This window comes from Medicago truncatula, chromosome 8, assembly GCF_003473485.1.
Source record: "Medicago truncatula cultivar Jemalong A17 chromosome 8, MtrunA17r5.0-ANR, whole genome shotgun sequence".
In the NCBI taxonomy this organism is placed as follows: Eukaryota; Viridiplantae; Streptophyta; class Magnoliopsida; order Fabales; family Fabaceae; genus Medicago; species Medicago truncatula.
Window position 1 is genome coordinate 6,806,484 of NC_053049.1, and position 27,819 is coordinate 6,834,302.

Here is a 27,819-nt window from a genome sequence, read left to right on the forward strand (position 1 = left end):
TCCCTCTTTTTTCATTTTCTTATATCAGCGGCAGTTAACTGCTATTCGGCATTTTGCAGTGGTGGTTTACGGCCGCTGATACTTTTAAGATTAGTTTCATTATTTTTTAAGTTTGTTCAATTGATTATAAAAGCGTCAAGGACAGTTAACTATCGTTGAAAAATGTACTAATATAAGATAATGAACAATTTTATAAGTGACACGACTAACACCTCCAAACTAAAATTTATTTGGCTAAATGTGGGTCGAATAAAAATGAACTAAAATCATTAAACTCTAGTTTCAATTGAACATTAATCTTAGAGAAAAGAAAGTAAAATCAAAATCAGATTCACAAATAAAGCTTTAGGTAGCTTGTAATGAAATTTATATTGTCCAAAAATAGAAACATACGAGTGATTTACATAGTATTCATCACGATGTATTAAAACTCAATCCAACAACAAACAATGGATAAGGATAAACACGTCACTATTACTTTCTTTCTTTCTCGGACAAACAAAATACTAAAAAAACACTCTAATCCAAAACTGACACGTGTCCTTTTCCCACCTCCATTTTCACCTTCATATCCACCTCTCATTCCGGTAACCCTTCTCTCTCTCTTCACCTTGACATTCTTCTCTCTCTCTCTCCAATTTTTTCCACCCATTTTCCGGCATGTCTCTAACTCGCCATCGCCGGCGCCGCCGTTGAAAGATACGTTTTTCCGGTATGAACCGTTTCATGTCAAACTCTTTCTTGATTTAGAAATGCTAGATCTATTCATTGTTTCACACGTTCGATCCAAAACTTGGTTTCACAAGAGGAAAAAAATTAACCCCATTTCATCATTTTCTTCATTATCTTAAAAGGTTATTGTGATTTCCCAATTTTGTATAGTAAACAAATTTGGCCTTTTTTTTTTTTTTTTGCAATAAAGTTTATTGATTTTGCAATTTTCTTTGTTGGGTTTGGAAAGTTTTTGTATATTTAGGGTTTGTGGTAGTGTTAAGATTTGAAGGGAGTAGAAAAGATTAGATTTTGATTCTGGGTTTTTTTTAAAGTTTGTGAAAGTGGCTAAAATGGATTTGAGTGTGAATGAGGAAGAGGTAGAGTCAGAGGAAGAGATTCATGTTCCAGCTGAAATTGATTGGCAAATGCTTGATAAATCCAAGTTTTTCTTCCTCGGTGCTGCTTTGTTTTCTGGTGTTTCAGCAACATTGTATCCTGTTGTTGTGTTGAAAACTAGGCAGCAAGTTGCCCAATCACAAGTTTCTTGTATTAAGACTGCCTTTTCGTTGATTAAGGGGGAGGGGTTTAGAGCGTTGTATCGTGGGTTTGGTACTTCGTTGATGGGTACAATCCCGGCTAGGGCTTTGTATATGGCGGCGCTTGAGGTTACTAAGAGTAATGTAGGGACTGCTACTGTTGGTTTTGGTCTTGCTGAACCGACGGCTGCTGCAATTGCTAATGCGGTTGCTGGTTTGACTGCGGCTTTAGCAGCTCAGCTTGTGTGGACGCCGATTGATGTTGTGAGCCAAAGGTTGATGGTTCAAGGTAGTTGTAATTCAAGTGATCCTAAGGGTTCGTCTGTAAGATATGTTAATGGTATTGATGCTTTTAGGAAAATTGTGAGAACGGATGGTCCTAGGGGTTTGTATAGAGGTTTTGGGATATCGGTTTTGACGTATGCGCCTTCAAATGCAGTATGGTGGGCTTCATATTCTGTTGCACAAAGGATGGTTTGGGGTGGAGTTGGATATTACTTGACTAACAAGAAAGGTGGGGAGGGAAGTGACAACAACAATGGAGGGGCTAATGTCTTGAGGCCGGATACAAAAACTGTTATGGCAGTTCAGGGAGTCAGTGCAGCAATGGCAGGAGGCATGTCTGCTTTGATTACTATGCCATTGGATACAATCAAGACAAGGCTGCAGGTCTTAGATGGCGATGAGAATGGCCGTCGTGGACCAACAGTGATGCAGACAGTTAGAAGTTTGGTTAAGGAAGGTGGTTGGATGGCTTGTTATAGAGGATTGGGACCTAGATGGGCTTCAATGTCGTTCTCTGCAACAACAATGATCACAACCTATGAGCTTTTAAAACGGCTTTCCGCAAAGAATCAAGAGGTTTTAACATGATGAATGATATAACTATAACAACAGCAGCAGCAACAACAACAACAAGGAACACAGAGAGAGGGAAAAAGGGTTTTCCCCATCTGATGTTTGGAATCGCAGTGAATTTGACTAAATCACGGTGACTTTGTAAAATCTACATTAAGGTGCTTCAACAAATTCATGGTGATGCCATGATTTGTCTAAATTATGCTCTTGTTTTTCTCTTATCTTGTCTCAAACTTTTTCTGTTTGGGCTAGTTACCATGACTGCTTGATCAATGTAAGTCACTGCAGGTTTATATATAAATAAAGTTTTTTTTTTGTCTCTAACACATTACTGCATTTTAAGTCCCAATTGAAATCAAGCATATGCTTCATGCTAATTTGCAAGTTTCTTTTGATAATCATGTGCCACTCTGGTTTAAAAGATACGCAGCTATTAGTTTTCAAATAAAAATAGCATCAAGTAGCTTTAGTAACTCTGAAACCTAAGAATCTTGCGAATTTCAATATTGTGTAGCTTTGGTCTTTCAACTTGAATCTTGTCTACCATGTTATCTAAAGAATAGGAGTTTTGAGTGCAACATTTGAGAAACTTTGTTGTTTTCTCATTCTCATGTTGTAATCATTACTTGATAGATCTATGCTACTTAATTGTAGATATCCTTCATCTTTCTCATAAAAAAAATGAAAACGTCCATTACAATTGACTATAGTTTAAGGTTTATAAAGACAAAAATTTCTAGAATTTATGGCATAATCTTTATAATACATGATTCTCCTAACAATAACCCTTAGGACACTGGTTAAAGTGCTAAGTTTCTGTTAATAAGTTGTATAATTATGGCATTGACAAAAGTAACAACGTGTATTTCTAAGACAAAATTTTCATTCATGAAATCTTTAAACAATGCCCTTAAAACACTACTTAGCAAAAACTTTTTAACTTATACTTAAAATTATAGTATCAAAGCTCTCTTATGCATTTAAATAATTGAGATTTGAGAAGATCTCACACTATAGAGCTAGGTTAGGTTCATTGTGGATAACTTTTAATTGAATGGTGGGGCTACCAACATAATGAGTGTGTGGACCAGGGGGAGTTAGGTTAGGCAACTGCTAAATATTAAAATATGAAATTATAGTAGCCTATTATCCCAAAAAAATACATAGTAGCCCTATTGTGTGTATTTTGCAAATGACTTTGTTGTCAATATGGTATATTGATCAGACTAAAATAATTGTTTTCTTGATGTTTAGGACAATAAGTCAGGATTCTTTTCATACATGTACAGTCTTTAATATTGCTGTCAGTTTTAAATTAATTTGACATGTAACATTAAAATAGTGCTAAAATGAATTAATGTTTTGCTCTAATCCTTGTTCATTTTGGATAAGATTCCACTTCTGACATAGTCTTGATTTTTGCATCTTATAAGTTTTGGCATATAATAAAGTGACAGATTCTATATAAAAGAGAGTAACCATGGCTTGCAAGTTACAACTTAACCAGTGGAAGGCTTGAAGCACAGTGCACATGTTATTGTCTTTCAAATGTATACTATATATAGTTTTTTTAACTAAATTTTTTAATTTCTTTTGATGTGAATGACCCTTTTAGGATTATTTTTTCTGACTTTCAATATGACACAATGGTTAGTTATGAAGTATGAAAAACTATAGATTTTAAAAGATAATAGTTTTGGATGACGTTTCAAAACTGGTAATAAATTATTTAAAAAATTCATTTCATCTTTTAAAATAGCAAAGTTAAATGCTTCATTAGCAATAATTAAATTGGTACATATTGAAACATCAATAAATATATTCAGAGTTAGCTTATGATGTGGTCATCTTTGTTAACGCATAAGCAAGCTTCACATCTTTTTTACATACAGAAAACATCTTTTTTTCACTACAATGTTCCAAAGAAAGCTTCACATACCCTTAACATGAAGATGAGTTGTATCTAGGATAGTGTTTATGCAGAAATTATATGCACTTTTCACCAAATACTTGACATATTATTCTATCTTCCAAATTCTCTGATCCTCTCTAACAGACACAGGCACACACATAATGTGATCCACTCCAGGTTGGTCAAATAGTGTATGCAACAACTCAATATCCCAACATTTCATATCCGGTCAACGGAGGTCTCACATGTGAAGCTGGTCGATTTCTGGATTCATGTTTAAAGCAGTAGGGATCATTGCACACTGCAACAATGAAGGTTCATTGTAGAACTTTATTAACATATGTGGTTCTAGTTCTAATTCTAGCTCAAAAACAATAATTTTGTTCAGATCAAGGTAAGAAAAGGCGCAAATCATGCGTTTTTGAAATGGAATACATACCATTTGCACTTCATACATAAAGAATTAAAATGAAGATACACGAACTTGGATTTGTTGCAGTAAAAACAAACCAACATATGAAGATTGGACTGCTCATTTCAATATCAATAGATCAGATGCAAAACATAAACTCAAATTTTGTTCCGATTTATTGACATAGCCATATTTTGGCTGCATTTCTTATGAATGTTCATTGAAGAGGTGGCTGACTTGATTTCTCCATCAATGTGGCCAAACACTCTTTCCAATCTGGAATTTTATTTTCCCCATTGGCCACTTCAAATATGAGTCCAGTTTGTGGGACAAACTCCAGTGCTTTTACACATACGAACGCGACATCTTCTTTGCTAATACTTCCGGTAGCTGCACAACCCTGTAATATTAAACACAATCATATAAGTAACAGACGCGGATATCTTATTGTAAACAGCTAGCACATTCTCTTTTTAAGATCTTACACTGAAATCTAATCATGTTTCAGATTCTTGCTATAGTCTAAACAGGTTTTAAGAAGTACTATTATACTAATGTGAAAAGAAAAAAAAATGATGAAATTTGATTAGATGTCTCTTTAATGCGCCATTATTAAACTCTTCTCGTCTAAGAGATTTCAAGTTGACATGAATGACAATGATTCAAGCAGAACGCATATATATCAATCCTTCCAAAATTTCAGTAAGCATCTATACACCTGTGTAACACGTAAGAGGATTTTGATGATTGACAGCATAAGTGGTGAGCAGTTCTCACCTTATAAGCCGATTTTACAAAAATGAGTAAGATGATATTAAAGTCTATCGAAGATCCATTGGGTCACACGCTATTGGGTCACATTCTCGAAATCTAATCTTGAACGTGAAGTGTTAAAAGTCTCACATTAGGTGAGCTAAGGTTTGAATATGAATTTATAAGTGGTTGAGAACTCTCGCCTTACGAGCTGATTTTATTAGGACAAGTTAGTCTCGGTATATATTCTAAGAATCACTTTTGTGTCAACTTGTTTTATTCATAAAGTAAGAAGAAATTAAAGCTGATAGATTGTACCTTGTCAAAGGTAAAGCCTTGCTTCCCACCAGGTGTATCTTGCAATTCACCGGTCCTGAGCTCCTTAATACAGATTCATCTTGCTCAGCCAATTTCTTTGCATTGTTTTTCATCATAGATTCAATGCCAGTTTTACCACTATAAACTGACAACTGCAACTTTATTAAAACAGAACAAAGGTTGTCTTTGCGATGGTACAAGGGAATAAAGAGAGTACCTGTGATAAGAGGACCAAATGCTTTACCCCTTGAAGGCTACCAACACTAGAAATAAAACCCTCCTTGAAAAGAATAAACTTACGTTCAGAAAATTGTTTAAAGTTGTGAATTTGTGATATCATTTGACACAAATGATTCTTTGCATGTCATTTCATTAAAAGACGTTGTGGATTTGTGATATCATTGAAGGCTAACTAATAACTTCTCTCATAAGTTGAAATTAACTTCTGCACCTCAGTTTCTGATATTTAACTATGGATAAACACTATAAACTTATGGCAAATTCTCTGGTGCATAAGTGAGACAAGTCTTGCATCATACACAAGCTAGTTTCCACCATTGGATCAATAAATCTCACCATTAAATTAAATGAAATATGATGTGACTTTTTTTATCTAATGGTGGAAAAGGCACTTGTGCATGGTGCAAGACCATTTTGCTTGTGCATGTTAGACAAAGCCTAAACTTATAAGGTCTTTATGAATTAGAAACTAAATACTATTTCAGTTAAATGATTTCTATAAGCCATAAAGCCTTGACAAAAAGCTAAACTTCATTGAAATGGTTATGAAATAAGCAAATCAAGTTTATGGAGTGTTTTAGCTATGTCTAAGAGCATAGAAACATGTCTATAGAGAGGCATGGCAAGTTGTACATACGTTTGGGCATATAATTGTGCGAACTCCTCTTTAACGCTTTCATGAGGAATCGATTGTCGCTTGTATCACCTGTCATTGACTTTGCAACAAGCAACATGGAGTCAATAATACAAGTATAAGAACAAATAAACAAAGCACAAACAAACAATCTGTTAATGATTTTGCAAATTGAATTCAGCTACCTCAACATAACTTCCAAAGGCTTCGAGTGCAACTCTTTTATCCTTCACCAATGCCTTTATTCGAGATTTGTTTACAACCAATGACAATAGCACAAATCAGAATTCAATCATTGATGTGAATCAATGAATGTTATGGATACAACACCATTTATGAATTATCAGATTCTATGAAGGCAACTTACTGACTACAAAAATAAAGTGCAAATTATTTTTTATCTCAGACAATGCATTGCCTGAGGGAATCGGATCGTCTACCATCCAAGATCAAACAACTAACATTTAATCAGTTTATCTTTATACGGACTTTTTAGTCATAAGCAACCATGTCTTTGTAATTCTTACCTATCATATGCATTTAAAACAAGAATATAAACCAGAATTTCAATACTCGGATGCATCATCTTATCAAGCAACAAGGTTAATTTCAAACAGTGCATCTGACTGCGATCTAGGCCATGATATCAAGTTTTTTTTTACTGCGAGTGCAATGCAAAGGGGATTAAGACAACATCAATTGCATTTGACTGAGATTCTATGCAATATATCAAGGATCGCGACACAATCGCGATTAAAACCTTGACAACTTCTAATCAAATGAGGCATGTAATGATAAGGAGTTAAAAAAAGGCAAGCAAACCTGGCCGATATCACTATCTCCATCTGTTACCAGGACTGCATCCCTAACTTCATCTTCTGCTTTGAAACAATTGAGTCAAACAAAATCACTATTACGCAAAACACAGACAACAAGGTATTAGATACCCATATAAACAGCATTTTTTGGATCACTGTGAGTCATTTTAGGTTCTGTTTCAATTGGTTTATTTGAGTCTATCTATTTGCATAAGCACTTAAGAAAGTGTTTGGAAGAGCTTATGGCATGCCCATAAACCTTTTCAGCTTATTTCCTCAAGCTCTCCAAAATAGCTTATGAAAACAACTTATAACTTACATGAAAATAGTTTGACTTTATTTTATCCTTTTATGTTATAGAAATAGCTTAGGCAAAATTCTAACAATCTTTGTTCGGAAACATGGAAGTACCATCAACCAAAATGGCTGTGTCTGTGGTTTTATCTTCGATCGAAAAACTTGCATCACTTAACTACAATCACAGTCCATACACAAGAAAAGCACTACATAAATCAGTTTCAAGATCTACCAATACACAATAGAAAAACACAATCAGTTTCAAGATCTACCAATACACAATAGAAAAACACAGTCAGTGGCTCAACTTAAGTTATAGGCCAAGGGCGAGACCTTTCAGAGTTGAAGAGTTCATGGCTTGTGTGCAAGGAGGGAGAATTTTATGCATACAAATCATTGAAACAGTGCCAGATTTGATAGGGTCTTTTCACAGTATCGTTGTAACTTGGAATGCAAATCAAGCACACATGTACATGTTTTGCCAGGTGAATGTAATTAGTTTAAGATCTCAATATTGAGAAAGAAGGATATGAGCAGATAATCAATGCTTTTACAGCCGTGGTTGGAGTTTAATAATAAGTGGCAGTCATACTTCAGAATTTGTAACAGATTACTCAGGTTGTTAGAACTTAGAAGAATAAAGAGAATAAATGAATAGAAATCAAAAGAGCTAATCAACATCATATATCTTAAAATTTGGGTTGGGCTTAACTCAACCCTTACAAAACCGGCTTTTAAAGGGTGGCCTGCCTATCACTTATAAACATATCGTCAGACGTTATCTCATCAAATGTGAGACTCGTATTATAACAATAATAGAGATCATACATTAAGGTTTGAAACTTGATGTTTCATGGATTCTTTGTGGCATGGTTCCAGACAAAATCTATATATGTTTCAGGCAAAATTATACAGATCATATACATCATGTACACATCTTTCCAGACACACTACCTCTGAGAACTTCCACAATTTTAAGAACCAATGGCTTGAGCTAATTCAAAATAATGATGCCTAACAAGCTGTTTATCCGACTGACCCCTCAAGCTTCAAGCTCATGAGTTGGTTCACCTCAGAGCCAAATTCATCAGGAAGCTCATTGAAGACATCACGGCAAAATCCAGATATCATAGCAGCCATTGCTTTTTCATAGTCTATTCCTCTCTGTTGAAAGTAAAATAACTGATCTTCACCAATTTTCGACGTACTAGCCTCATGCTCAATTCTTGCTGTTGGATTTTTCACCTAGAAAACAATTTCAATTTCATGAGCAGAAGTCTTGAGGCAAGTTTCTTGACATTGCAGAATAGAAAAAAGGGTGAAAATAAGAAGGAAACAAATAGGAAGTAGTAGGAGTTAACTTGGGTATGGAAACTGTGCACAATAATGCTATCAAATAAACAAAGAACTAAATCCATATCAACAATGAACTATTTTTTGTCTCAACCAAACACTGCAAGAGTTTTAGCCTCCTGTAAACAAAATAAAACACACACTTCTTGAAGCTATATGTATACACACACCAAAGTTGTGTTCAATCAATATAGAAAATGGGGTCATGTAAATCAGGACCAACACCTAACATCAAATAGTTGCAGGATACACCAACAATTTCTAGTGTTCTTCCGCCATTAATTTGATCTAGACCACATGTATTAGTTGAAAAAGTACTGATTTTGTGCAACAGAACAACCATATAGTGCTTAAATCATAGCTATATAATTGGCCACAACAATTTTTTTTTTAAACAGCATATTCATTAATAGCCACGCACCAGAAGTGCAAAACGGCGAGGAAATACAAAGATGCCAAAACAAACAAACCAAAAACTGATGGCAGGAAACCGCACACCAGCATGGAAAATCAGTCCAGCAAACATAAAAAGCCTAGAAAACAAACACACAGGCACCAAAACACGGCAGACCCATCGCAGAAACTCCCAAGCAGCCAAAAACAGAACAAGCAGAACAGGTTCTGCATCTGATACCGCAACCAAAACAGAAACACACCCCCATCTCGCCTCATACACGGTTAAGGCATTCTCTAGGATTCCATGTTATGCTTGATACAAGGCATGAACATCTGTATGATTTGTAACTTAATATAATCAAGGTTAAATGACTTGACTATTTTAGTTAAACTCCTTTTGTTAATTTATCAAACACATTCAAGACTAACTTTCTATATCAATATTACTGTGAGGATTTCTTCCATAACTTCAAATTGGTCAAGTAAATGTTCAAACCTTTATATCTGTCTCCCCTTTCAACTAGAAACCACAAATACAACGCGACATGCAAATACAATGACATAGGTAAGAAGATAGAACAAAACATATAACTATAAAACATAACACATGAAATTCATATAGAAACTCCAATCTTAGAAAATATATACAAAGTGTCTATGAAGTATGCACAAATACAGCCTACATATTTTGAAATTCCCATGCTTCCTTATCGCCATCTTTTAAACTTATCAATCAGTATACCATAAGTATTAACTAAAAGCATTAACGAGTAACCATGAAAATCACTAACACAGTGTAAATATGAAATTATCAACTAAAGTTGAAAGCAAAACAGGAAGAAAAAAAATGTTACCTGAATGTAAGGATAGGTATTGGCAGCAGCACTATCACCAATAAGCATGGAATCACACTGCGAAGAGTTTTTCGCATTCTCCGCCTTAGACTGAACCTGAACAAGTCCTCTATAACAATTCCTTGAATGTCCAGCAGAAATACCCTTTGATATAATCCGACTCTTTGTATTCTTCCCTTTATGTATCATCTTAGTCCCCGTATCCGCCTGCTGATAATTATTCGTCAAAGCAACAGAATAAAACTCACCAACACTCTCATCTCCCTCCAAAACCACGCTCGGATACTTCCAAGTAATCGCGGACCCAGTTTCCACCTGGGTCCACGATATCTTGGACTTCTTACCAGCACACAATCCTCTCTTGGTCACAAAATTATAAATCCCACCTTTCCCATTCTCATCACCCGCGTACCAATTCTGCACCGTGGAATACTTAATCTCCGCCCCCTCTCCGCAGTACAACTCAACAACTGCCGCATGAAGCTGATTTTTATCATAAGAAGGTGCGGTACACCCTTCCAAATACTCCACCATACTCCTATCATCAGCCACAATCAAAGTCCTCTCAAATTGCCCCGTCTCCAAGGCATTAATCCTAAAATACGTGGATATCTGCATGGGACACTTAACACCCTTGGGTATATAAACAAACGACCCGTCACTAAAAACAGCGGCATTCAAAGCAGCGTAATAATTGTCGTCACTAGGAACAACTTTCCCTAAATAAGTCCTAACCAAATCAGGATACTCCTTAACGGCATCGGAAATGGAACAAAATATAACACCAGCCTTCTCAAGAGTTTTCCTATGAGTAGTTGCAATAGAAACACTGTCTAAAACAGCATCCACGGCAACATTTGCTAGACGATTCTGTTCGTTTAACGGTACACCAAGCTTATCGAAGTATCTCAAAAGCTCAGGATCAGCTTCTTCTAAGCTATTAATCTCGGGTTTGTTCTTAGGAGCTGAATAATAGCATATATCTTGAAAATCTATAGTTGGGTACGTGTTATCTGACCAATTTGGTTCTTTCATTTTGGCGAATTTCTCAAAGGCGTTTAATCGAAAATTGAGCATCCAATGAGGTTCGGATTTTAGAGCTGAGATTAAATGAATGGTTTGTGTTGAAAGACCTTTTGGGATTGTGACAGAATCAATATCGATGTTGAAACCGAATTTCTTGTCGTAATCACGGTTACGGAGAATTTCACGGATTTTGTCATCGGTGGATGAAGAAGTTGGAGAATCATAACTAACGTCGGAACGGATTTGAACGGTGGTTTTGGATAAGGGTGATTTGTGTTTGGGGGTATTTGAGATTGGGAGGAAGTGGGTTTGATGGAGAAGTGGTTTTTTAGAGAAGCTGGTTTGAGTAGGTTGTGAGTGTAAGGAAGAAACGTTGCCGTTGAGAAGAGAAGCCATAGAGGAAATTGGTTTGGTGGAGTATGCAAAGTGATTATGTGGTGTGTTTAATAATGGTTGTGTATAAGTTCAGCCCTTCTTATCGTGTCGTGTGTGTCACACAAGTACGTATTAGTTTGTGTGGGGACCCACCCGTTTTGGCTAAAAATGGCTCTGAGGAAAAGAATCAAATCAAATCAAATAACATACCTCCAGAACCTGTTGTTATTGTTAACGCACTAAAGATTGAATCTTCACTATTGGGTAAGCAATATATTCGATTTTGATCTCTCTAATTAATCTGGGTCGGCTCGTTACCTCTACCATTTTCGAAATTTGCCTACAACAAATTGAATTTTTGGAGTTGAAATGAAACAGAGCTAAATCGGAGAATTTGCAGTTAAACTATCTCCGACGAGTATATAAACTTATTCTTTCTTGTAATATACAGGGTGATATTTTAAAAAGGAGGAAATATGCAATTACCCTCTCAAATTATAAGTTTTCTTTTTGAAATTAACAAAACTTCAATTATCCTTTGAAATTGCACAAGGTTAATTAATTTACTCCCTCCGTCAAATTATTATGTTAGTCAACATGACGTTTTCAAATATTTCCTGAAGTTTTGCACTTATGTTCAAAATGAACTTAAAAATTTATATTATTTTTTCTTATCTTTAAAAGTGACTGCATTATCAATTTATCACTGAATTGTGGAGCATGTTAGCTAAATTTTGACGGTATACAATCATATATGTTCCATGAAACGATCAAACATTAACTATGTATTAGAGGCACTTACATTATTGTTTGTTTACAGACAAAAATTATTAGGAACTCTGTCATTTTAAATACATATGTTTTTTCTGAGAATATATGCGTGGTGGAAATATGTATGACTTTCTGCATATTCAAAACGTTGTGCTTACTCTTCCTTATTTGCATCAAAACAACATTATACATAGAGACTTCAAAACTGTTAATCTTTTGATGGATTAGAAAGGGGTAAGTGACTATTAATTTATCATTTCTTTTGATTTTACAAGTTCTTGTTCTTAGGTAATGCTTTCAAATCATACTATAACAATATAAACCACTCTAAAACTCTAGTTGTGTATATTATGGCATGCTAGCGTATTGTACACTAAAGCTCATGTTGAGTGGAAGGCAAATCATTAGAAGTGCAAAACAATTTCATATTGATTGAACCGAAAAATGATACATAATTTTCTTAGTTTATAGGAATTCATGCTTTGTCAATAATTGGCCACCTTAATAAAAAATCAGGAACTAAAAGTAACTTGATTTATGAAGATTTACGGTGAATAACATATGAACTTATGTCTATGTGAACATCGTTCAAAAATTTATCAAACAGGTAGTGAAAGTTTTGCACTTATGCTCCACAATAATGCAGTCATTTTGAAAGATAAGAAGAAAAAAAATATATATATATATTCAAGTTTATGAGACATTTTGCACATAAGTCAAAAACTTTAAGGGGATATTTGCAAAATGTCATGTTGGCTAACAGTAAAATTTGACGGAGGGGGTAAATTGATTAACGTTGTGCAATTTCACGAGGGTAATTGAAGTTTTGTTAATTTCAAGGGATAATTGATGAAACTTACAATTTCAGGGGAGGTAATTGCCTATTTACTCTTTTAAAAAGATTAATATAGATAAATATCCATAAGGAGAAGGACACGTAGACCGCTCTTAATGTGTATACAAAGATGGCAAAAAAAAAAAAAAAAAAACATTCGTGGATATGCATGGATAAAATCCTTCAAGGATACAGAACGGATATCTTAATGGATATCCATGGATAAAATAAACATATAATTTAACTACCCGTTAATTAATTGATACATATGCAGATTTAATGGTATCCGCACTCGCACTCGCATATATCCATACCCGCTATTAAACCGAGTAAGTTAAATTAAATAACTTTAATACATTTCAACTTTCTAAGCAAAAAGTATCGGTAGTGTGAGTATTATTAGTTATTACACTGTTCAAATCTGTATTATGCTCCTTTAAAAGGAAGTGAAAGTGATCGGAATTGTTAAAGCAAGAAGTTTTGTTTTTGTTGAATATGATGAGCTTTATTTATGCTTTTGTTAAATCAAAAAACATTATTTTTATTAAATGTAAGGAACTTTATTTATATTTTTGTTTGGTCAATGATCTTTGTTGTAATTGTAATGTATGAATATTATGTTTCGCTAATAAGAAACGAAAATGCATGTGATATGCATAGAGAATGAATTTCATATTTATCCAACATAGCAGACACGGATATTACATTATCCGCATCCATGGATATATATTTACATCCCTAGAGAAAAGGTCAATGCATTCACAAGATAGAGATACAAAATTCTAACAATCTTTGTTCAGAAAAATGAAAATATCATTAACTGAAATGGCGGTAAATTTGACTAAATCACGATGATTTTGTAAAATCTACATTAAGGTGCTTCAACAAAATCATGGTGACAGCCATGATTTGTGTAAATTATGCTCTTGTTTTTCTCTCATCTTGTCTCAATTTTTTTTCTGTTTGGACTAGTTACCGGAACTGCTTGATCAATATAAGTCACTGCAGGTTTATATATAAATGAAAGTTTTTTTTATCTCTAACACATTACATTTTAAACCCCAATTGAAATCATGCATATGATTCATGCTAATTTGATAGTTTCTTTTGATAATCATGTGCCACGCTGGTTTAAAAGATAGACAGCTATTAGTTTTCAAATAAAAATAGCATCAAGTAGCTTTAGTAACTCTGAAACCTAAGAATCTTGTGAATTTCAATATTGTGTAGCTTTGGTTTTTCAACTTGAAACTTGTCTACCGGTGGGGCTACCAACATGATGAGTGTGTGCACCATGGGAGTTAGGTTAGGCCACTGCTAAATATAAAAAAATGAAACTATAGTAAGTAACTTTTTTTTTTAGGGGATATAGTAAGTAACTTATTATCCCAAAAAAATACATAGTAGCCCTATTGTTTTTATTTTACAAATGACTTTGTTCTCAATATGGTATATTGATCAGACTAAAATAATTGTTTTCTTGATGTTTAGGACAACAATTTTATATTAACAAAACTCGGCCAATAAATCAGAATTCTTTTCATACATGTGCAGTCTTTAATAGTGCTTAAATGAATTAATGTTTTGCTCTAATCCTTGTTCATTTTGGATAAGATTCCACTTCTGACTTAGTCTTGATTTTTGCATCTTATAAGTTTTGGCATATAATAAAGTGACAGATTCTATATAAAAGAGAGTAACCATGGCTTGCAAGTTACAACTTAACTAGTGGAAGGCTTGAAGCACAGTGCACATGTTATTGTCTTTCAATGTATACTATAATGTGATCCACTCACTCCAGGTTGGTCAGATAGTGTATGCAGTAACTCAATATCCCAACATTTCGGATCCGGTTGACGGAGGTCTCACATGCGAAGCTGGTCGATTTCTGGATTCATGTTTAAAGCAGTAGGGATCATTGCACCTTGCAACAATGAAGGTTCATTGTAGAACTTTAGTAACATATGCAGAGGTCTAGTTCTAATTTTAGCTCAAAGACAATAATTTTGTTCAGATGAAGGTTAGAAAAACCGCAAATCATGAGATTTTTTGAAATGGAATACATACCATTTGCACTTGATACATAAAGAATAAAAATGAAGATACACGAACTTGGATTTGTTGCAGTAAAAACAAACCAACATATGAAGATTGGATTGCTCATTTCAATATCAATAGATCAGATGCAAAACATAAACTCAAATTTTGTTCTGATTTAATGACAGCCATATTTTGGCTGCATGTCTTATGAATGTTCATTGAAGAGGTTGCTGACTTGATTTCTCCATCAATGTGGCCAAACACTCTTTCCAATCTGGAATTTTATTTTCCCCATTGGCCACTTCAAATATGAGTCCAGTTTGTGGGACAAACTCCAGTGCTTTTACACATACGAACGCCACATCTTCTTTGCTAATACTTCCGGTAGCTGCAACACCCTGTAATATTAAACACAATCATATAAGTAACAGACGCGGATATCTTATTGTAAACAGCTAGCACATTCTCTTTTTAAGATTTTACACTGAAATCTAATCATGTTTCAGATTCTTACTATAGTCTAAACATGTTTTAAGAAGTAATATTATACTAATGTGAAAAAGAATGATGAAATTTGATTAGATGTCTGTTTAATGCACCATTATTAAACTTTTCTCTTGTCTAAGAGATTTCAAGTTGACATGAATAACAATGATTCAACCAGAATGCATATATGTCAATCCTTCCAAAATTTCAGTAAGCATCTATACACCTGTGTAACACGTAAGAGGATTTTGATCATTGAGAGCATAAGTGGTGAGCAGTTCTCACCTTATATGCCGATTTTATAAGAATGAGCAAGATGATATTAAAGTCTATCCAAGATCCATTGGGTCAAGCACTATGAGTTTTAGGGTTCGAATATGAGTTTACAAGTGATGGACAACTCTTACCTTACGAGCCGATTTTATAAGGACGGGTTAGACTCGGAATATATTCTAAGAATCACTTTTGTGTCAACTTGTTTTATTCATAAAGTAAGAAGAAATTAAAGCTGATAGACTGTACCTTGTCAAAGGTAAAGCCTTGCTTCCCACCAGGTGTATCTTGTAATTCACCGGTCCTGATTATGGTGTAAGGAATTCCTGAGCTCCTTAATACAGATTCATCTTGCTCAGCCAATTTCTTTGCATTGTTTTTCATCATAGATTCAATGCCAGTTTTACCACTATAAACTGACAACTGCAACTTTATTAGAACAGAACAAAGGTTGTCTTTGCGATGGTACAAGGGAATAAAGAGAGTACCTGTGATAAGAGGACCACATGCTTTACCCCTTGAAGGCTACCAACACTGGAAATAAAACCCTCCTGGAAAAGAATTAAATCAATCAACCATTGGTTCAGAAAATTGTTTGAAGTTGTGAATTTGTGATATCATTGACACAAATGATTCTTTGCATGTCATTTCATTAAAAGAAATGAGCTCGGGGAAAAAGAGTTGAAGGATCTAGGTTAAAACTCAGGTAAAGGAGGAAATACTAACGTAACAACTAATATACTAATATTTGTTTATACAAAAAACAAATAAGACCAAAAGATTAACTCTCCATATACAATGGCCATAATACCTTCCTCTCATAAGTTAACAAGAGTCTTGACTTGTTTAATTTTTCAAAGGCAAACAAGGTTTCTAAATGAAACCAAAGCTTTGATATTCAGAAGGAACATAAAAACAGAAGCCTCACTCCTTTCAACACAGAAAACATGAAAAATTAAAATGACCTTCGTATAACTATAGTATTCTAAGCAATAACTTCTCTCATAAGTTGAAATTAACTTCTGCACCTCAGTTTCTCGTCTAACTTTTGAAAAATGCTATAAATTTATAAGGTCTTCTTTATGAAGTAGAAAACTGAATACTTATTTCAGTTGAATGATTATCTATAAGCCATAAGCCAATCCAAACTGGTCATAGCCTTAACAAAAAGCTAAGTTTGATTGAAAATGCTATGAAATAAGCAAAGCAATTAACATATCTAAAGAGGAGGCATGGCAAGTTATGCATACGTTTGGGCATATAATTGTACAAACTCCTCTCAGAGCTTTCCTGAGGAATCGGTTGTCGCTTGTATCTCCTGTCATTGACTTTGCAACAAGCAACATGGAATCAATAATGGGAATATAAGAACAAACAAACAGTATAAAGTTACTACTATCTGTTGGTGGTTTTGCAAATTAAATTCAGCTACCTCAACATAATTTCCAAAGGCTTCAAGTGCAACTCTTTTATCCTTCACCAATGCCTTTATTCGAGATTTGTTTACAATCAATGACAATATCACCATCTGCATAAGCCAAAAAACACAGCACAAATCAGAATTCAATCATTGATGTGAATCAATGAATGTTATGGATACAACACCGTTTATGAATTATCAGATTCTATGAAGGCAACTTACTGACTACAAAAAAAAAAAGTGCAAATTATTTTGTATCTCAGACAATCCATTGCCTGAGGGAATCGGATCGTCTACCATCCAAGATCAAACAACTAACATTTAATCAGTTTATCTTTATACCGACGTTTTAGTCATAAGCATCCATGTCTCTGTAATTCTTACCTATTTTATGCATTCAAAACAAGAATATAAATCAGAATTTCAATGTTCGGATGCATCATCTTATCAAGCAACAAATTTAATTTCAAAAAGGGCATGTGACTGAGATCTAGGCCATGATATCATGTTTTTTTTTACTGCGACTGCAATGCCAAGGTGATTAGCATCAATTGCATTTGACGGTGATTCTATGCAAAAAAAAAATGAAGGATCGCGATGCAACCGCTATTAAAACCTCGACAACTACTAAGCAAGTGATGCGTGTTAAAGAGATAAAAAAAAAGGCAAGCAAACCTGACCGATCTCACTATCTCCGTCTGTTACCAGGACTGCATCCCTAACTTCATCTTCTGCTTTGAAAAAATTGAGTCAAACAAAATCACTTTCACTCAAAACACAGACAACTAGATAGTAGATACCCATATAAACAGCATATATGGATCACTGAGTCATTTAAGGTCCTGTTTCAATTGGTTTATTTGAGTTTATCTATTTGCATAAGTACTTGTGGAAGTGTTTGAAAGAGCATAGGAAAATAGCTAATGGCATGCCCATAAATTTTTTTCAACTTATTTCCTTAAGCTCTCCAAGATAGCATATGAAAATAACTTATATGAAAATAGTTTGACTTTATTTTGTCTTTTATGTTATAGAAACAGCTTAGGCATAACTACGTATATGATACGCGCTTATGATATAAGCACTTAATTAAGGGACTGTTTGAATTGGTTTATTTAAGCTTATCTACTGATATAGGCATTTGTGATAATGTTTGGGAGAACATATGAAAACAGATTATGATATGTTCATAAGCTTATTTTCAAAAGCTCTCCAAGAAATTTGATTTTTTAAATCTTTCTCTATAGAAATAGCTCATAGGCATACATAAACACTTATATAATGAGTGTTTAAGCTATAAGTGCTTAATTAAGTGGTTTATCCAAACATGGTCTCTTAATTTACCTGGAAAATCATCATCACCATCATTTGCTGTGGAAGTACCTTCTTTTTCAAGAAGATCAGGTGCACCATACCATTTCCTTAATTTAGGACCACCTAAAAATTAAACACAGAATCAAAACACAATGGTCAAGACCCAGAAATTGAAAAACATAAAAATTGAAACTTTATTATAAGAACAATAATAATTTGTGGAAAAAAGTATCAACCATGTTGTACCTTCAATGTAATCTAGAATTTGATCAAAAAAACCGATTTTTTTCTTAGCATGGCAAACAAGTAATGGAACAGCAACAGAAACATTAGTGTCTCTGTTGGATAGGAAAGAGGAACCAAATGGTGTTGTTGAAGTGAAAGGAACAAGCTTTGTGAGTGAAAGTGTGGAAGAAGAACAAACCAAGACCATTGTTGGTCTCCTCCAACCGTTTTGTTTCTTCCCGCTAGAATGGATAATGCATTTCTCACCCAAAAATAAAGGTTCCATTTAATTAAATAATAATAAAATCTGAAAATTATAGTATACTTTTACAATAATCTTTTTTTTCTTAGAATTTTACAATAATCTTTTTAAAAAATAAATTGGGAATAAGGAATTTTTTATTAATTAAAGTGATACTAATGATGTGCCTAGGAGTGTAAGCTAGTTGGTAGGAACGGTGTGATATACGTAGATTATGGTTCGAACACCGAATTTTTCAATTATTCACCTTAAAAAATGAATTTTTAGTTATTATACTACTTGATAAAAAAAAAAAATTACGTGACACTTATAATTATTTTACAAAACTACGTTCTTACCATTGAGCTAACAACAAATGTATAATTTGACTTTAATTTGAAATTTAGATATAAATCTTTTTTATCACATAGTTTCATGATGTTAATAGATAGATTAAACATATCTTCGGTTCAGCGAGAACGAAAATTAATCTTTATAGAATTGAGTTTAACAGAATTGATTTTGATTAAAAGTTATTTTTTTTAATATACTTATGTTTTATGTTTTTTTTTTAAGATCAAATTAAAAAAAAATAGTTAAAAGTAATTTTGACATAAATTAATATATGTTTGGATACATTCACGTAAAATTATTTTGTTTGGTTATTTGGATGAAAAATACTTTTAGACATGTAATTATCAAAATAGCCTCCAAACTGCTGGGTCATTGGGGGAGCTCGGGGGACCGTCCACATCGAGGCTAGAACAACCACACAAACAAGAGAAACACCACACTCTTACCCAAAACCCTAAGACAATGAGTGTATGGGTCATCTTATTTATAAGGTGTTCAACCTTTACTTTTTTATCCGATGTGGGACTATATAACTCACACTTGCACACAACAACACACAACAAATGTAATTATAAAAATGGGTTTTGTTTGTTTTTAAATGGCAAAGAGGATTGACAGGTATGAGCTTAAGACAAATTCTGAAAAATGTTGTAAAGGGTAATTGAAGAATATGTACGGTACAACATGGTAGAATTGTTTTGCGTACATGCATAAGTTAGCACTTCCTACTTCATGTAGAATCAATATAGAACATAAAATTGATTTAATAAAGAAAATCCAAACACGTCACATAAGTTCTAACTAAATTGACAAGTGTCGGAGTTGTGAAGTTAGATGTTGTGATATGGTTCAAACCCACTTGAGATCTTTCATTTGTGTTAATGAATTTTCAATTGTTATTGTCATTTCATCTATTCGAAAAGAAAAGAAAAAAAAATCCAAATACCAAGACGCACAAATCAAATAATCCAAATATCAAGACGCACAAACCATGTTAGATGAAAGAAGCACGCATCTAAGGGTTGTAGAAGCCGAACCAAATAGAGCATAACTCAAATTCTCTAAAGTATCACTTTTTTATGTGGGGCTTCCCATAACTTTTTAATTGAAAATGATATTTATACATTCATTTTGTGACAACTCCATACTGACATTATACTCTTATTATCTCTCTCTTCATCTTTCTCTTTTTATTGTTTTATAGAAACATAAAGTTATCAGTACAATTTATACAAATATCATTACTCTTTTTGTTTTTTATCTTCAAAGATGACAAAATAGTTAGAATAATGTGGAAAGGACGGTTCTGGAATTGTGGATGACGTGGCTACAATTGCAACTTTGCAAGAGCTTGCTGAAAAATGAATCTAGAGAGGACAAGTCTAGATTTTAATTTTAAGTTCAACTTCATACATCAAGTCTATTATGAGGTACGTTAGTGCAATGAAATAATCACCATCGATGTAAGCATCAAATTGGTGTAAGTATATAAGTACTTTTATAAGTATTCTATGAACGTTTCAACAACAAAAAAAAGTATCCTATGAATCTTGAGTCTTTTACATTCCCTAATGAGTTCCAAAGATTCAATTTATTTGATGTTGTCTTTCCTATGATAGAAATTATACTATGTTCTTCTGTTGTCATTTAAAACAAAACACACACATAATGTTCATATGTTAATTTTGTATCATGATATACATAAGTAAAAGGACTGAAATATGGTTTATAATATAATATTATGGTCTAATTTAATTCATGTAGCCGACCTCAATTTAATTGAAAGAAAAAAACTCTGTCGTTGTTATTATATGAGTAAAAAAACAATGAGAGAACAAGTATGGAATTGGAGATGAATGAACAATGTTATTTAAACATCACAAATCCATCACTATGCATGTGAAGCATCAACACAATTGCCAACGTGGGGCCAAAGATGTTGGGATGAACAAATAGAATTGTAGAAGAGGAGTCACATGAGATTTTAATGAGATTATTTAATCTCAATAACTCCTCTCACTCTCACATAACATCTTACTCCCTCCGTCCCAAATTGTATGTCACTTTAGAAAAAACATTTGTCCCAAATTGTATGTCGTTTTACAATACCAATGAAAAATTAATATTACTTTTCCTATTATATCCTTAACTATTTATTACTCTCTCTTCTTTCAATTCCTTCATTTATCTTTCCCATATCATTTATTGAAAACAATTTTGTAAAACAACTCATAATATCTCTTTCCCACACAATATTAATTACATTTCTTAATATATGTAAAATGCCCAAAACGTCATACAATTTGGGACGGAGGGAGTATTCAATACAAGAACTATCAATAACATAATTGGTCACTCTAGTATTTTGTGTTGGTCTAACTCTAACCTATACTTCCCTCCTTTTTTTTTTACTTAATTTCAAATTTTGGAGGAGGGGTACCATTACCAAGCAACAAAGAAAATAACAAGACATCCTTTTAAATAAATTTATGTTTAAATATCCTAGTTTTCCTTATAACATTAAGGAAAATATTTAACTTTCCAAAGTCAGCAATTCATAAATAACAATAAACTACAGTTTGAACAAACACAAGAAGTCATCAACTGAATTGCAGCTGACAACAACAAAACCAACAACAGCACAATTCTATAATGGACTAGTAAATAAACACCTACAATGTGCCAAACAGAAACTATCCAATAACTTAAACGTCTAGAAAGAAAAACAGAACAACAACACGATCAGTAAATGATCGAAACCTTGCTTGTTATTATGTCTTCAAGGGCGAGCTCTCTTATTGTTACTGCATGATGGACACTTGTACTGCTTGATATGCTCAGCCCTAGCAGGGGTGATCTTCACACATTTCCCATGGAACCACTTCTCGCAGATGTCACAGCAAATCCAGAATTCATCAGTGCCATAATGCTCACCGCATGCACCACATAAGGTCTCTCCATGTTCATCTTCATCTTCCTCGTCCAGTTCCTCCACCTCATCATCTTTAGGTAACTCCAATGGCTTTGTCTGCTTGACCTGAGGTTCTGGAGCCCGCTGCTTCACAATTCAAAAATTAGATGAGAAAACAATTTAGCCAAGTGTTAAAAAAGAAACTGCAAATATGACAACAGTACTTATAATACAAATCGAATATTCATATACCACCTTCACAAATTTGGAGTACTTTTACAGAACTACATTCCATTTAAACCGTGAACTTTGAAAATTAATATAAAAAAACTTTCAAAACATTGATGCCGCTATCACATCAAGAACAACAGTACAAAACCATGATAAATTTTTCACAATCACGATAGCCCTCCAGGATTTAGCATTGCAAACAATATTTTTCATAATAATAAATTTTTCTTTTGAATGCATGGGCAAGGTCAAAGCTAAAACACAAGAATTATTAAAGTGAAGGATAGAGTTATGTCCTTTCGAGTAATAACACCTCACTATTGAACAAACATTTTCGTCCTACCCGATACCTTAATTTTCGCAAATCAAACAGACCCATAGCAAGTGTATTAGGTGAGAACATGAGAACAGCTAATTTTTTTTCTATGTTTACATGGTTAAGATTCATTGTTCTCATGAAAACTATTCTCACTATAAACATATATATGCAATAAATGTTATAATATTCTGATAATACCATTATCAAGAAGAAGAAAATCTGATAATACCATCCAATATGATACCAGATTTAACTTCTGGAGATGGATATAATATAACAATGTATACATCTGTTATATATTCTATCTCTATTTTCTTGATATTTGCATAATCATTTAAATATTTCAAATCATAGGCTGAATTCCCGGATAATTAACTAACTAGCTACTCAATTTAGTACAAACAGACAGCACCTTGATATAAACAAGAGTTCTTCACAGAAACAGACGTATGTATAAAAAATATATGTATATTTTGTCATGCATAAGTTAGAGCAGAAAAATATTATTTACCGCTTTCGAGCTGGACTTGGATTTGCTGCCACTGTGGTTTGAAACTGAAGACTTCTCCTTAACTTGTTTCTTTGCAGCACCAGTAACAACTTCATATATTGATGGCAGATCATTGATCATGTTGAACAGGCGCTTCCTGCATCACAATGAAAGTCATGAGTACATGGATGAACAACGGATACATACAGAAAAAATCCGATACATAAGATAACTTAACCGCAGGTAAGATTTAGAGTTAAAATATGAAATACCTGTCAGATTTGTCGAAGCCAAATCTGGCACCAAAGTAGTACGCAATGGCGATTAACCATGAATCACTGTGAACAGCAACCAAAGATAGCCAGTCTTTCTCTTGCATGCCATCCCTGGCAAAGTTAATGCCAAGTACAGGCTCGGGAAGCTCTGGCGGAACTTCCTCAGCAGGTAAATTGACTTCCCACTGCTCACTAGGGAAGCCATACAAGCAAAGATTCTCCTTCTCTGAAAGAATCAAGTAACAGGTTTATATAGCACAAGTACCAAATAGAATACCGAAAAAAAAATGCCCTGTAATCAGTACAACATGGCAAGTAATCCATTCTCTACAGGATTTTTCTTTGCAACTACAAAAGATCTGCAATATAGATTCTATATCTGCAACGAAAAAAAGTACTGCTAGGAGACTTGATAAGATAAGATCGTGATTTGTGACTATAATGTTCCTTGATGAAACTAATATAGTTTTTAAAACAGTAGTACCCTCGTGTAAGATTAATTTGAATATATATACTGAAGAAGGAATGTGAAAACATGTGCTCAAGGACCAAAGTGGCCATTTTTTCACTAAAACCAATAACAATTAAACATATCTTCAGAGCAAACAAAAATTTCTTCAAACATCATAATAAATCAATAGAATGATACTTGTTTATGAATATTAGGGAAGCCCCTATTGCATTCATCCATCCAGCAAGTCTAAAACTTGATTTATCCAAAAGACAAATGCCGTGGCACACAACTACCACGTGAAAAGTGAATGTAACTTACCCGGATCACATTGGGTATAAAACTCTTCAACATCTGCAACAGCAAAACCGGGCAGAAAATAGTTCATCAGTAAAGAAAAGGTTTCAGAACATTCTTATATATAAATTTAAAATGAACACAATCAAAAAGTTCAAGGCCACAATGAAGCACGAAATGTCATATTCAAGTATCGAAAACGAATATAAAATTATCAGGAGAAAAAAGAAAATGACAAGAAACACATCATGTATCAATTGCAGGTTAACATATTGCACAGCCTCCACAACAAGTGTAAAACAAACTCGAGTTAAGTGTACTGAAAGAATTCTGTCCAAAAAAAAAACTACCAAGGGCCTGTTTGGATCAACAGCTTATTTGCAGCGCTTACCATGATAACGCTCATGCATAAGCTCACATACGCTATTTTAATAGAAAAATATTAAAAAAATAATAAAAATTGTTTTTATATATGCTATAAGCTGTTTTATAAGCTAAATTGGAGAACTTATGAAAATAAGCAAAAAAAAAGCTTGTTAAAATTATCATGAGCTGTTTTCATAGGTTCTCCCAAACAGTCTCACAAAACTTATGTCATATGTCAGTAGATAAGCCAATCCAAACAAGCCCTAAAAGATAATTGGCAACAACTGACTAAACAGGAAAGCAAAAATAAATACTAATAAACCACATCCACCTATGGTAGGTTTAGTTCAAATTACACCTTCCCATTTCACAACAAACTAAACTCAATTCCCATTCCTCAGAACCCATGAATTATTACACAAATCAAAATGACATGAAAATTAACCACATCAGGTATCAATCATCAGTTTCATCCAAACAGCCACATTAAAAACACTTGTAAAATTCAAAAACAAAACCCATTTCAAGTCTAGCTAAATTGTAAACAGTGAAAAGTTCAAAATCAAAAGGTACTCAAATTATGAAACAGTGACACAGACAGGGACACCGGAGATGACACTGACACCGGTAGTAATTCACAAAAATGATATAATTGAATGAAATCATGTTTGTCATACACGGAGACGCGTCGAACACAAGACACACTTTCGATCAGAAGTCTCGGCACAAACACTAAAATTTTCAGATAAAACTAAAGTTAAAAAAAAAAATTGCAAGGAACCATCTCAAATACTCAATTTAAAAAAACATCACACATTCTTGCTTTAAAAAAAAAATCAAATTTCACAGAAACAACTACTTGTAAAATTCTAAACCCACTTGAAAATTCAGTTGACCCATTAAGTAAAATTGAAAAATAAAGTAAAAAAATGCACAGAACCAATGAAATTCTCAAGAAAAACAAACATCACACATTATTTCATTAAAAAAATCAAACTTCAAAATTTAACAAATTTAAAAAATATTACCGCTAATATTATAAACAACAACAAGAACAGCGATGTGTAGAAAACAAAACCAACCAGTTGAAAATTCAGTTGACCCATCAAGTAAAATTGAAAAACAAAGTTGAAAATCATGAAATTAACACAAAAAGCACATTACTTTACTCCAAAAAATGAATTTGAAAATTTCGATTTGAAAAAAAGAACAAAAAATATGGTTTTTTAAGGTTTGTTAGATATACCAGTGGTGAGAGCTTTGATGAGACCAGCACGACGACCCTTAAAATCTCTGAAAACTTCCTCAACGGTGCGTGGATTATATTGTGTGCGCGCGTCCATTGTAGCTTCTCCTGGTCTTGTTCTGAGAAGAATGAAAGTGGAAGTGGGTTTAGGGTTGAAAGAGAATTTGGGAAGTGGAAGAGTGAGAGTGAAGTGGGAGAGACAGGTTCTCTCTCTCTCTCTCTCTAGAAGAGCTTCGCTTGGTGTTTCTGCAAAGTATGAGAACTGAGAGAGAAGTGCAAGTTGTGTGTCTTTCACAACACAATACCAAACACAATAAACAACTCTTTCTGTTCTTTTTTTCTTTTTGAGGTTTTGTTGCAAAAATTTTCATCGATGATTTAGACGTTAACGTTGCGGATATATTTTGATATTTTTTACATTATCTGTAACATTTTATCGTTATATGATATTAACTTGAATCTAGTAAATTTAGTTTTTTAGATGGATTTTGAATTTAGTTGTTGATTTGCGTATTCCATTTTTAGCAATGTTGATGTTTTTTGTTTTCGAGATATTCTACTCTTTCCGATCACTATTATAAATAAAAAGTTACTTTTTAGATTCAATGAATAATTGATGTATTAATGTTTTAGTATTAATCAAAGAAGAATAAGGTCGAGTAAAATGAAATTTAGATAGAAGGTAAGTAAAGTGCACTTAATAATTTGAGTTTATTTATGATATACTATCAAATTTAATAAATTAATTTATGTTTAAAAAACTATCAAAGTTAAGGCTTGAGAAGCCACTTTCTCTAAGGACGGTTTTTCAACAACTTTTTTCTTTTTTATTCTTTTCTTTTTTATATTGAGGAGTTCGAAGGGGGTGATTTGGAGCGAGAGATTTTTCAATTTTTTTATTTTTAAAAGTTACTCCGAAGGGGGTGATTTCTCGAGTTGGTATTATTTTTTATTCCGTACATTTATTTTATTTTCGAGACTAAGATTTTTCTTTTTGACTAAGTAATAAATATAATAACTAATTAAATTAATTAATTTAGAATCATAATATTTAGTAATAACGTCAATATATTTAAGTCCGTGTTGACTAAAAAGAAAAGGCGAAAATACATTGTACCGAAAAATGAAAAATACATTGAATAAAAAATTATAATATTTAGTAATAACGTCAATATATTTAAGTCCGTGTTGACTAAAAAGAAAAAGCGAAAATACATTGTACCGAAAAATGAAAAATACATTGAGTAAAATAAATGCAAATATGGTACAATTGTAAATAACAAATTTATCGTCCAAGATGTGTCGGTTAATTACAGCTTGACTTTGTAGTTTCCATGTGTTAGACAAAAATTGGTTAAAGAACATAAGCTATTAAGTTTTGATGATAACAAAGCATGTACGAGAACGATTCGGATATTCTAATGTGCATTTAAGTGTGCAGAAAATTCTAAGTAAATGAAGTTCTGCCTTTGTACCAAGTCACCACTCTGCCAAGAAAAGAAACATTGTTATGGACAAGCTTCAATGATAGAGCTCCATAATCCTTTTCAACACTACATATTCACTTTTTGCCATAATCATTCCCAACGCTGCATCTCCTTTTATTGCCACATCAGATATTCAATACATTTCATCAAACTGACCATAGCAAACATTACTAGTTCAAAAATGATTAATTAACAATAAAAATTACTTAAATTCCTAAATTCTTAGATAGAAAATGATTAGATATTATAGGTCATGCGATCACTCAAAACATTATAAACATCGGGGATAAG

General features: G+C 33.3%; 4 protein-coding genes and 1 long non-coding RNA gene across 8 annotated transcripts; 1 reads left to right on the plus strand and 4 right to left on the minus strand.

The window, feature by feature from the left end:
* The first annotated feature begins 571 nt into the window (after nucleotides 1–571).
* Nucleotides 572–2,434, plus strand: LOC25500526 (solute carrier family 25 member 44). The gene is made up of 2 exons (XM_039828681.1): nucleotides 572–712; nucleotides 1,047–2,434. Exon 2 carries the CDS (start codon nucleotides 1,065–1,067, stop codon nucleotides 2,121–2,123), a length of 1,059 nt encoding a protein of 352 aa, XP_039684615.1. The 5' UTR covers nucleotides 572–712; nucleotides 1,047–1,064; the 3' UTR covers nucleotides 2,124–2,434.
* Nucleotides 2,435–4,447: 2,013 nt separating this feature from the next.
* LOC25500529 (uncharacterized protein At5g02240) lies at nucleotides 4,448–19,132 on the minus strand. Of its 2 annotated transcripts, XM_039828682.1 has the most exons (9): nucleotides 18,882–19,132; nucleotides 18,666–18,758; nucleotides 17,997–18,052; nucleotides 17,334–17,429; nucleotides 17,152–17,229; nucleotides 16,390–16,452; nucleotides 16,180–16,324; nucleotides 5,504–5,532; nucleotides 4,448–4,832 (listed from the first exon to the last, which is right to left on the minus strand). In XM_039828682.1, exons 1-9 carry the CDS (start codon nucleotides 19,066–19,068, stop codon nucleotides 4,650–4,652), a joined length of 930 nt encoding a protein of 309 aa, XP_039684616.1. In that variant the 5' UTR covers nucleotides 19,069–19,132; the 3' UTR covers nucleotides 4,448–4,649. The 2 variants fall into 2 exon arrangements, with proteins under 2 accessions (XP_039684616.1, XP_024628047.1); XM_024772279.2 differs by lacking the exons at nucleotides 4,448–4,832; nucleotides 5,504–5,532 and adding an exon at nucleotides 14,968–15,540 and having other exon boundaries at nucleotides 16,151–16,324; nucleotides 18,882–19,129.
* Nucleotides 5,579–7,371, minus strand: LOC25500527 (uncharacterized). Of its 2 annotated transcripts, XR_005643456.1 has the most exons (5): nucleotides 7,200–7,371; nucleotides 6,563–6,616; nucleotides 6,381–6,459; nucleotides 5,721–5,783; nucleotides 5,579–5,655 (listed from the first exon to the last, which is right to left on the minus strand). It is a non-coding gene; the product is annotated as an uncharacterized lncRNA (long non-coding RNA). The 2 variants fall into 2 exon arrangements; XR_005643455.1 differs by having other exon boundaries at nucleotides 6,563–7,360.
* Nucleotides 8,150–11,710, minus strand: LOC25500528 (UPF0051 protein ABCI8, chloroplastic). Its single transcript, XM_013588964.3, has 2 exons — nucleotides 10,096–11,710; nucleotides 8,150–8,737 (listed from the first exon to the last, which is right to left on the minus strand). Exons 1-2 carry the CDS (start codon nucleotides 11,515–11,517, stop codon nucleotides 8,519–8,521), a joined length of 1,641 nt encoding a protein of 546 aa, XP_013444418.1. The 5' UTR covers nucleotides 11,518–11,710; the 3' UTR covers nucleotides 8,150–8,518.
* A 2,798-nt stretch (nucleotides 19,133–21,930) lies between the features above and the next one.
* LOC25500530 (PHD finger protein ALFIN-LIKE 4) lies at nucleotides 21,931–26,364 on the minus strand. 2 transcript variants are annotated; one of them, XM_013588967.3, is made up of 5 exons: nucleotides 26,042–26,364; nucleotides 24,454–24,486; nucleotides 23,679–23,907; nucleotides 23,428–23,563; nucleotides 21,931–22,510 (listed from the first exon to the last, which is right to left on the minus strand). In XM_013588967.3, the coding sequence occupies exons 1-5, from the start codon at nucleotides 26,136–26,138 to the stop codon at nucleotides 22,235–22,237; spliced, it is 771 nt and encodes a 256-aa protein (XP_013444421.1). In that variant the 5' UTR covers nucleotides 26,139–26,364; the 3' UTR covers nucleotides 21,931–22,234. The 2 variants fall into 2 exon arrangements, with proteins under 2 accessions (XP_013444421.1, XP_013444422.1); XM_013588968.3 differs by having other exon boundaries at nucleotides 21,931–22,513.
* Nucleotides 26,365–27,819: the final 1,455 nt, after the last annotated feature.

Excerpts from the sequence above, each read along its gene's own strand:
- LOC25500526 (XM_039828681.1), top strand. The coding sequence starts at position 1,065 with ATGGATTTGAGTGTGAATGAGGAAGAGGTAGAGTCAGAGGAAGAGATT.
- LOC25500528 (XM_013588964.3), bottom strand. The coding sequence starts at position 11,517 with ATGGCTTCTCTTCTCAACGGCAACGTTTCTTCCTTACACTCACAACCT. Across the intron at positions 8,738-10,095 it reads ATACCTATCCTTACATTCAG|GTGAAAAATCCAACAGCAAG; the intron begins GTAACATTTTTT and ends ATTGTTTTCTAG.
- LOC25500529 (XM_039828682.1), bottom strand. The coding sequence starts at position 19,068 with ATGGTCTTGGTTTGTTCTTCTTCCACACTTTCACTCACAAAGCTTGTT. Across the intron at positions 18,759-18,881 it reads AATTCTAGATTACATTGAAG|GTGGTCCTAAATTAAGGAAA; the intron begins GTACAACATGGT and ends TTTAATTTTTAG. Across the intron at positions 17,430-17,996 it reads GAGATAGTGAGATCGGTCAG|ATGGTGATATTGTCATTGAT; the intron begins GTTTGCTTGCCT and ends TGGCTTATGCAG.
- LOC25500530 (XM_013588968.3), bottom strand. The coding sequence starts at position 26,138 with ATGGACGCGCGCACACAATATAATCCACGCACCGTTGAGGAAGTTTTC. Across the intron at positions 24,487-26,041 it reads CATCAAAGCTCTCACCACTG|ATGTTGAAGAGTTTTATACC; the intron begins GTATATCTAACA and ends TTGCTGTTGCAG. Across the intron at positions 22,514-23,427 it reads CCAAGTCCAGCTCGAAAGCG|CAGCGGGCTCCAGAACCTCA; the intron begins GTAAATAATATT and ends TGAATTGTGAAG.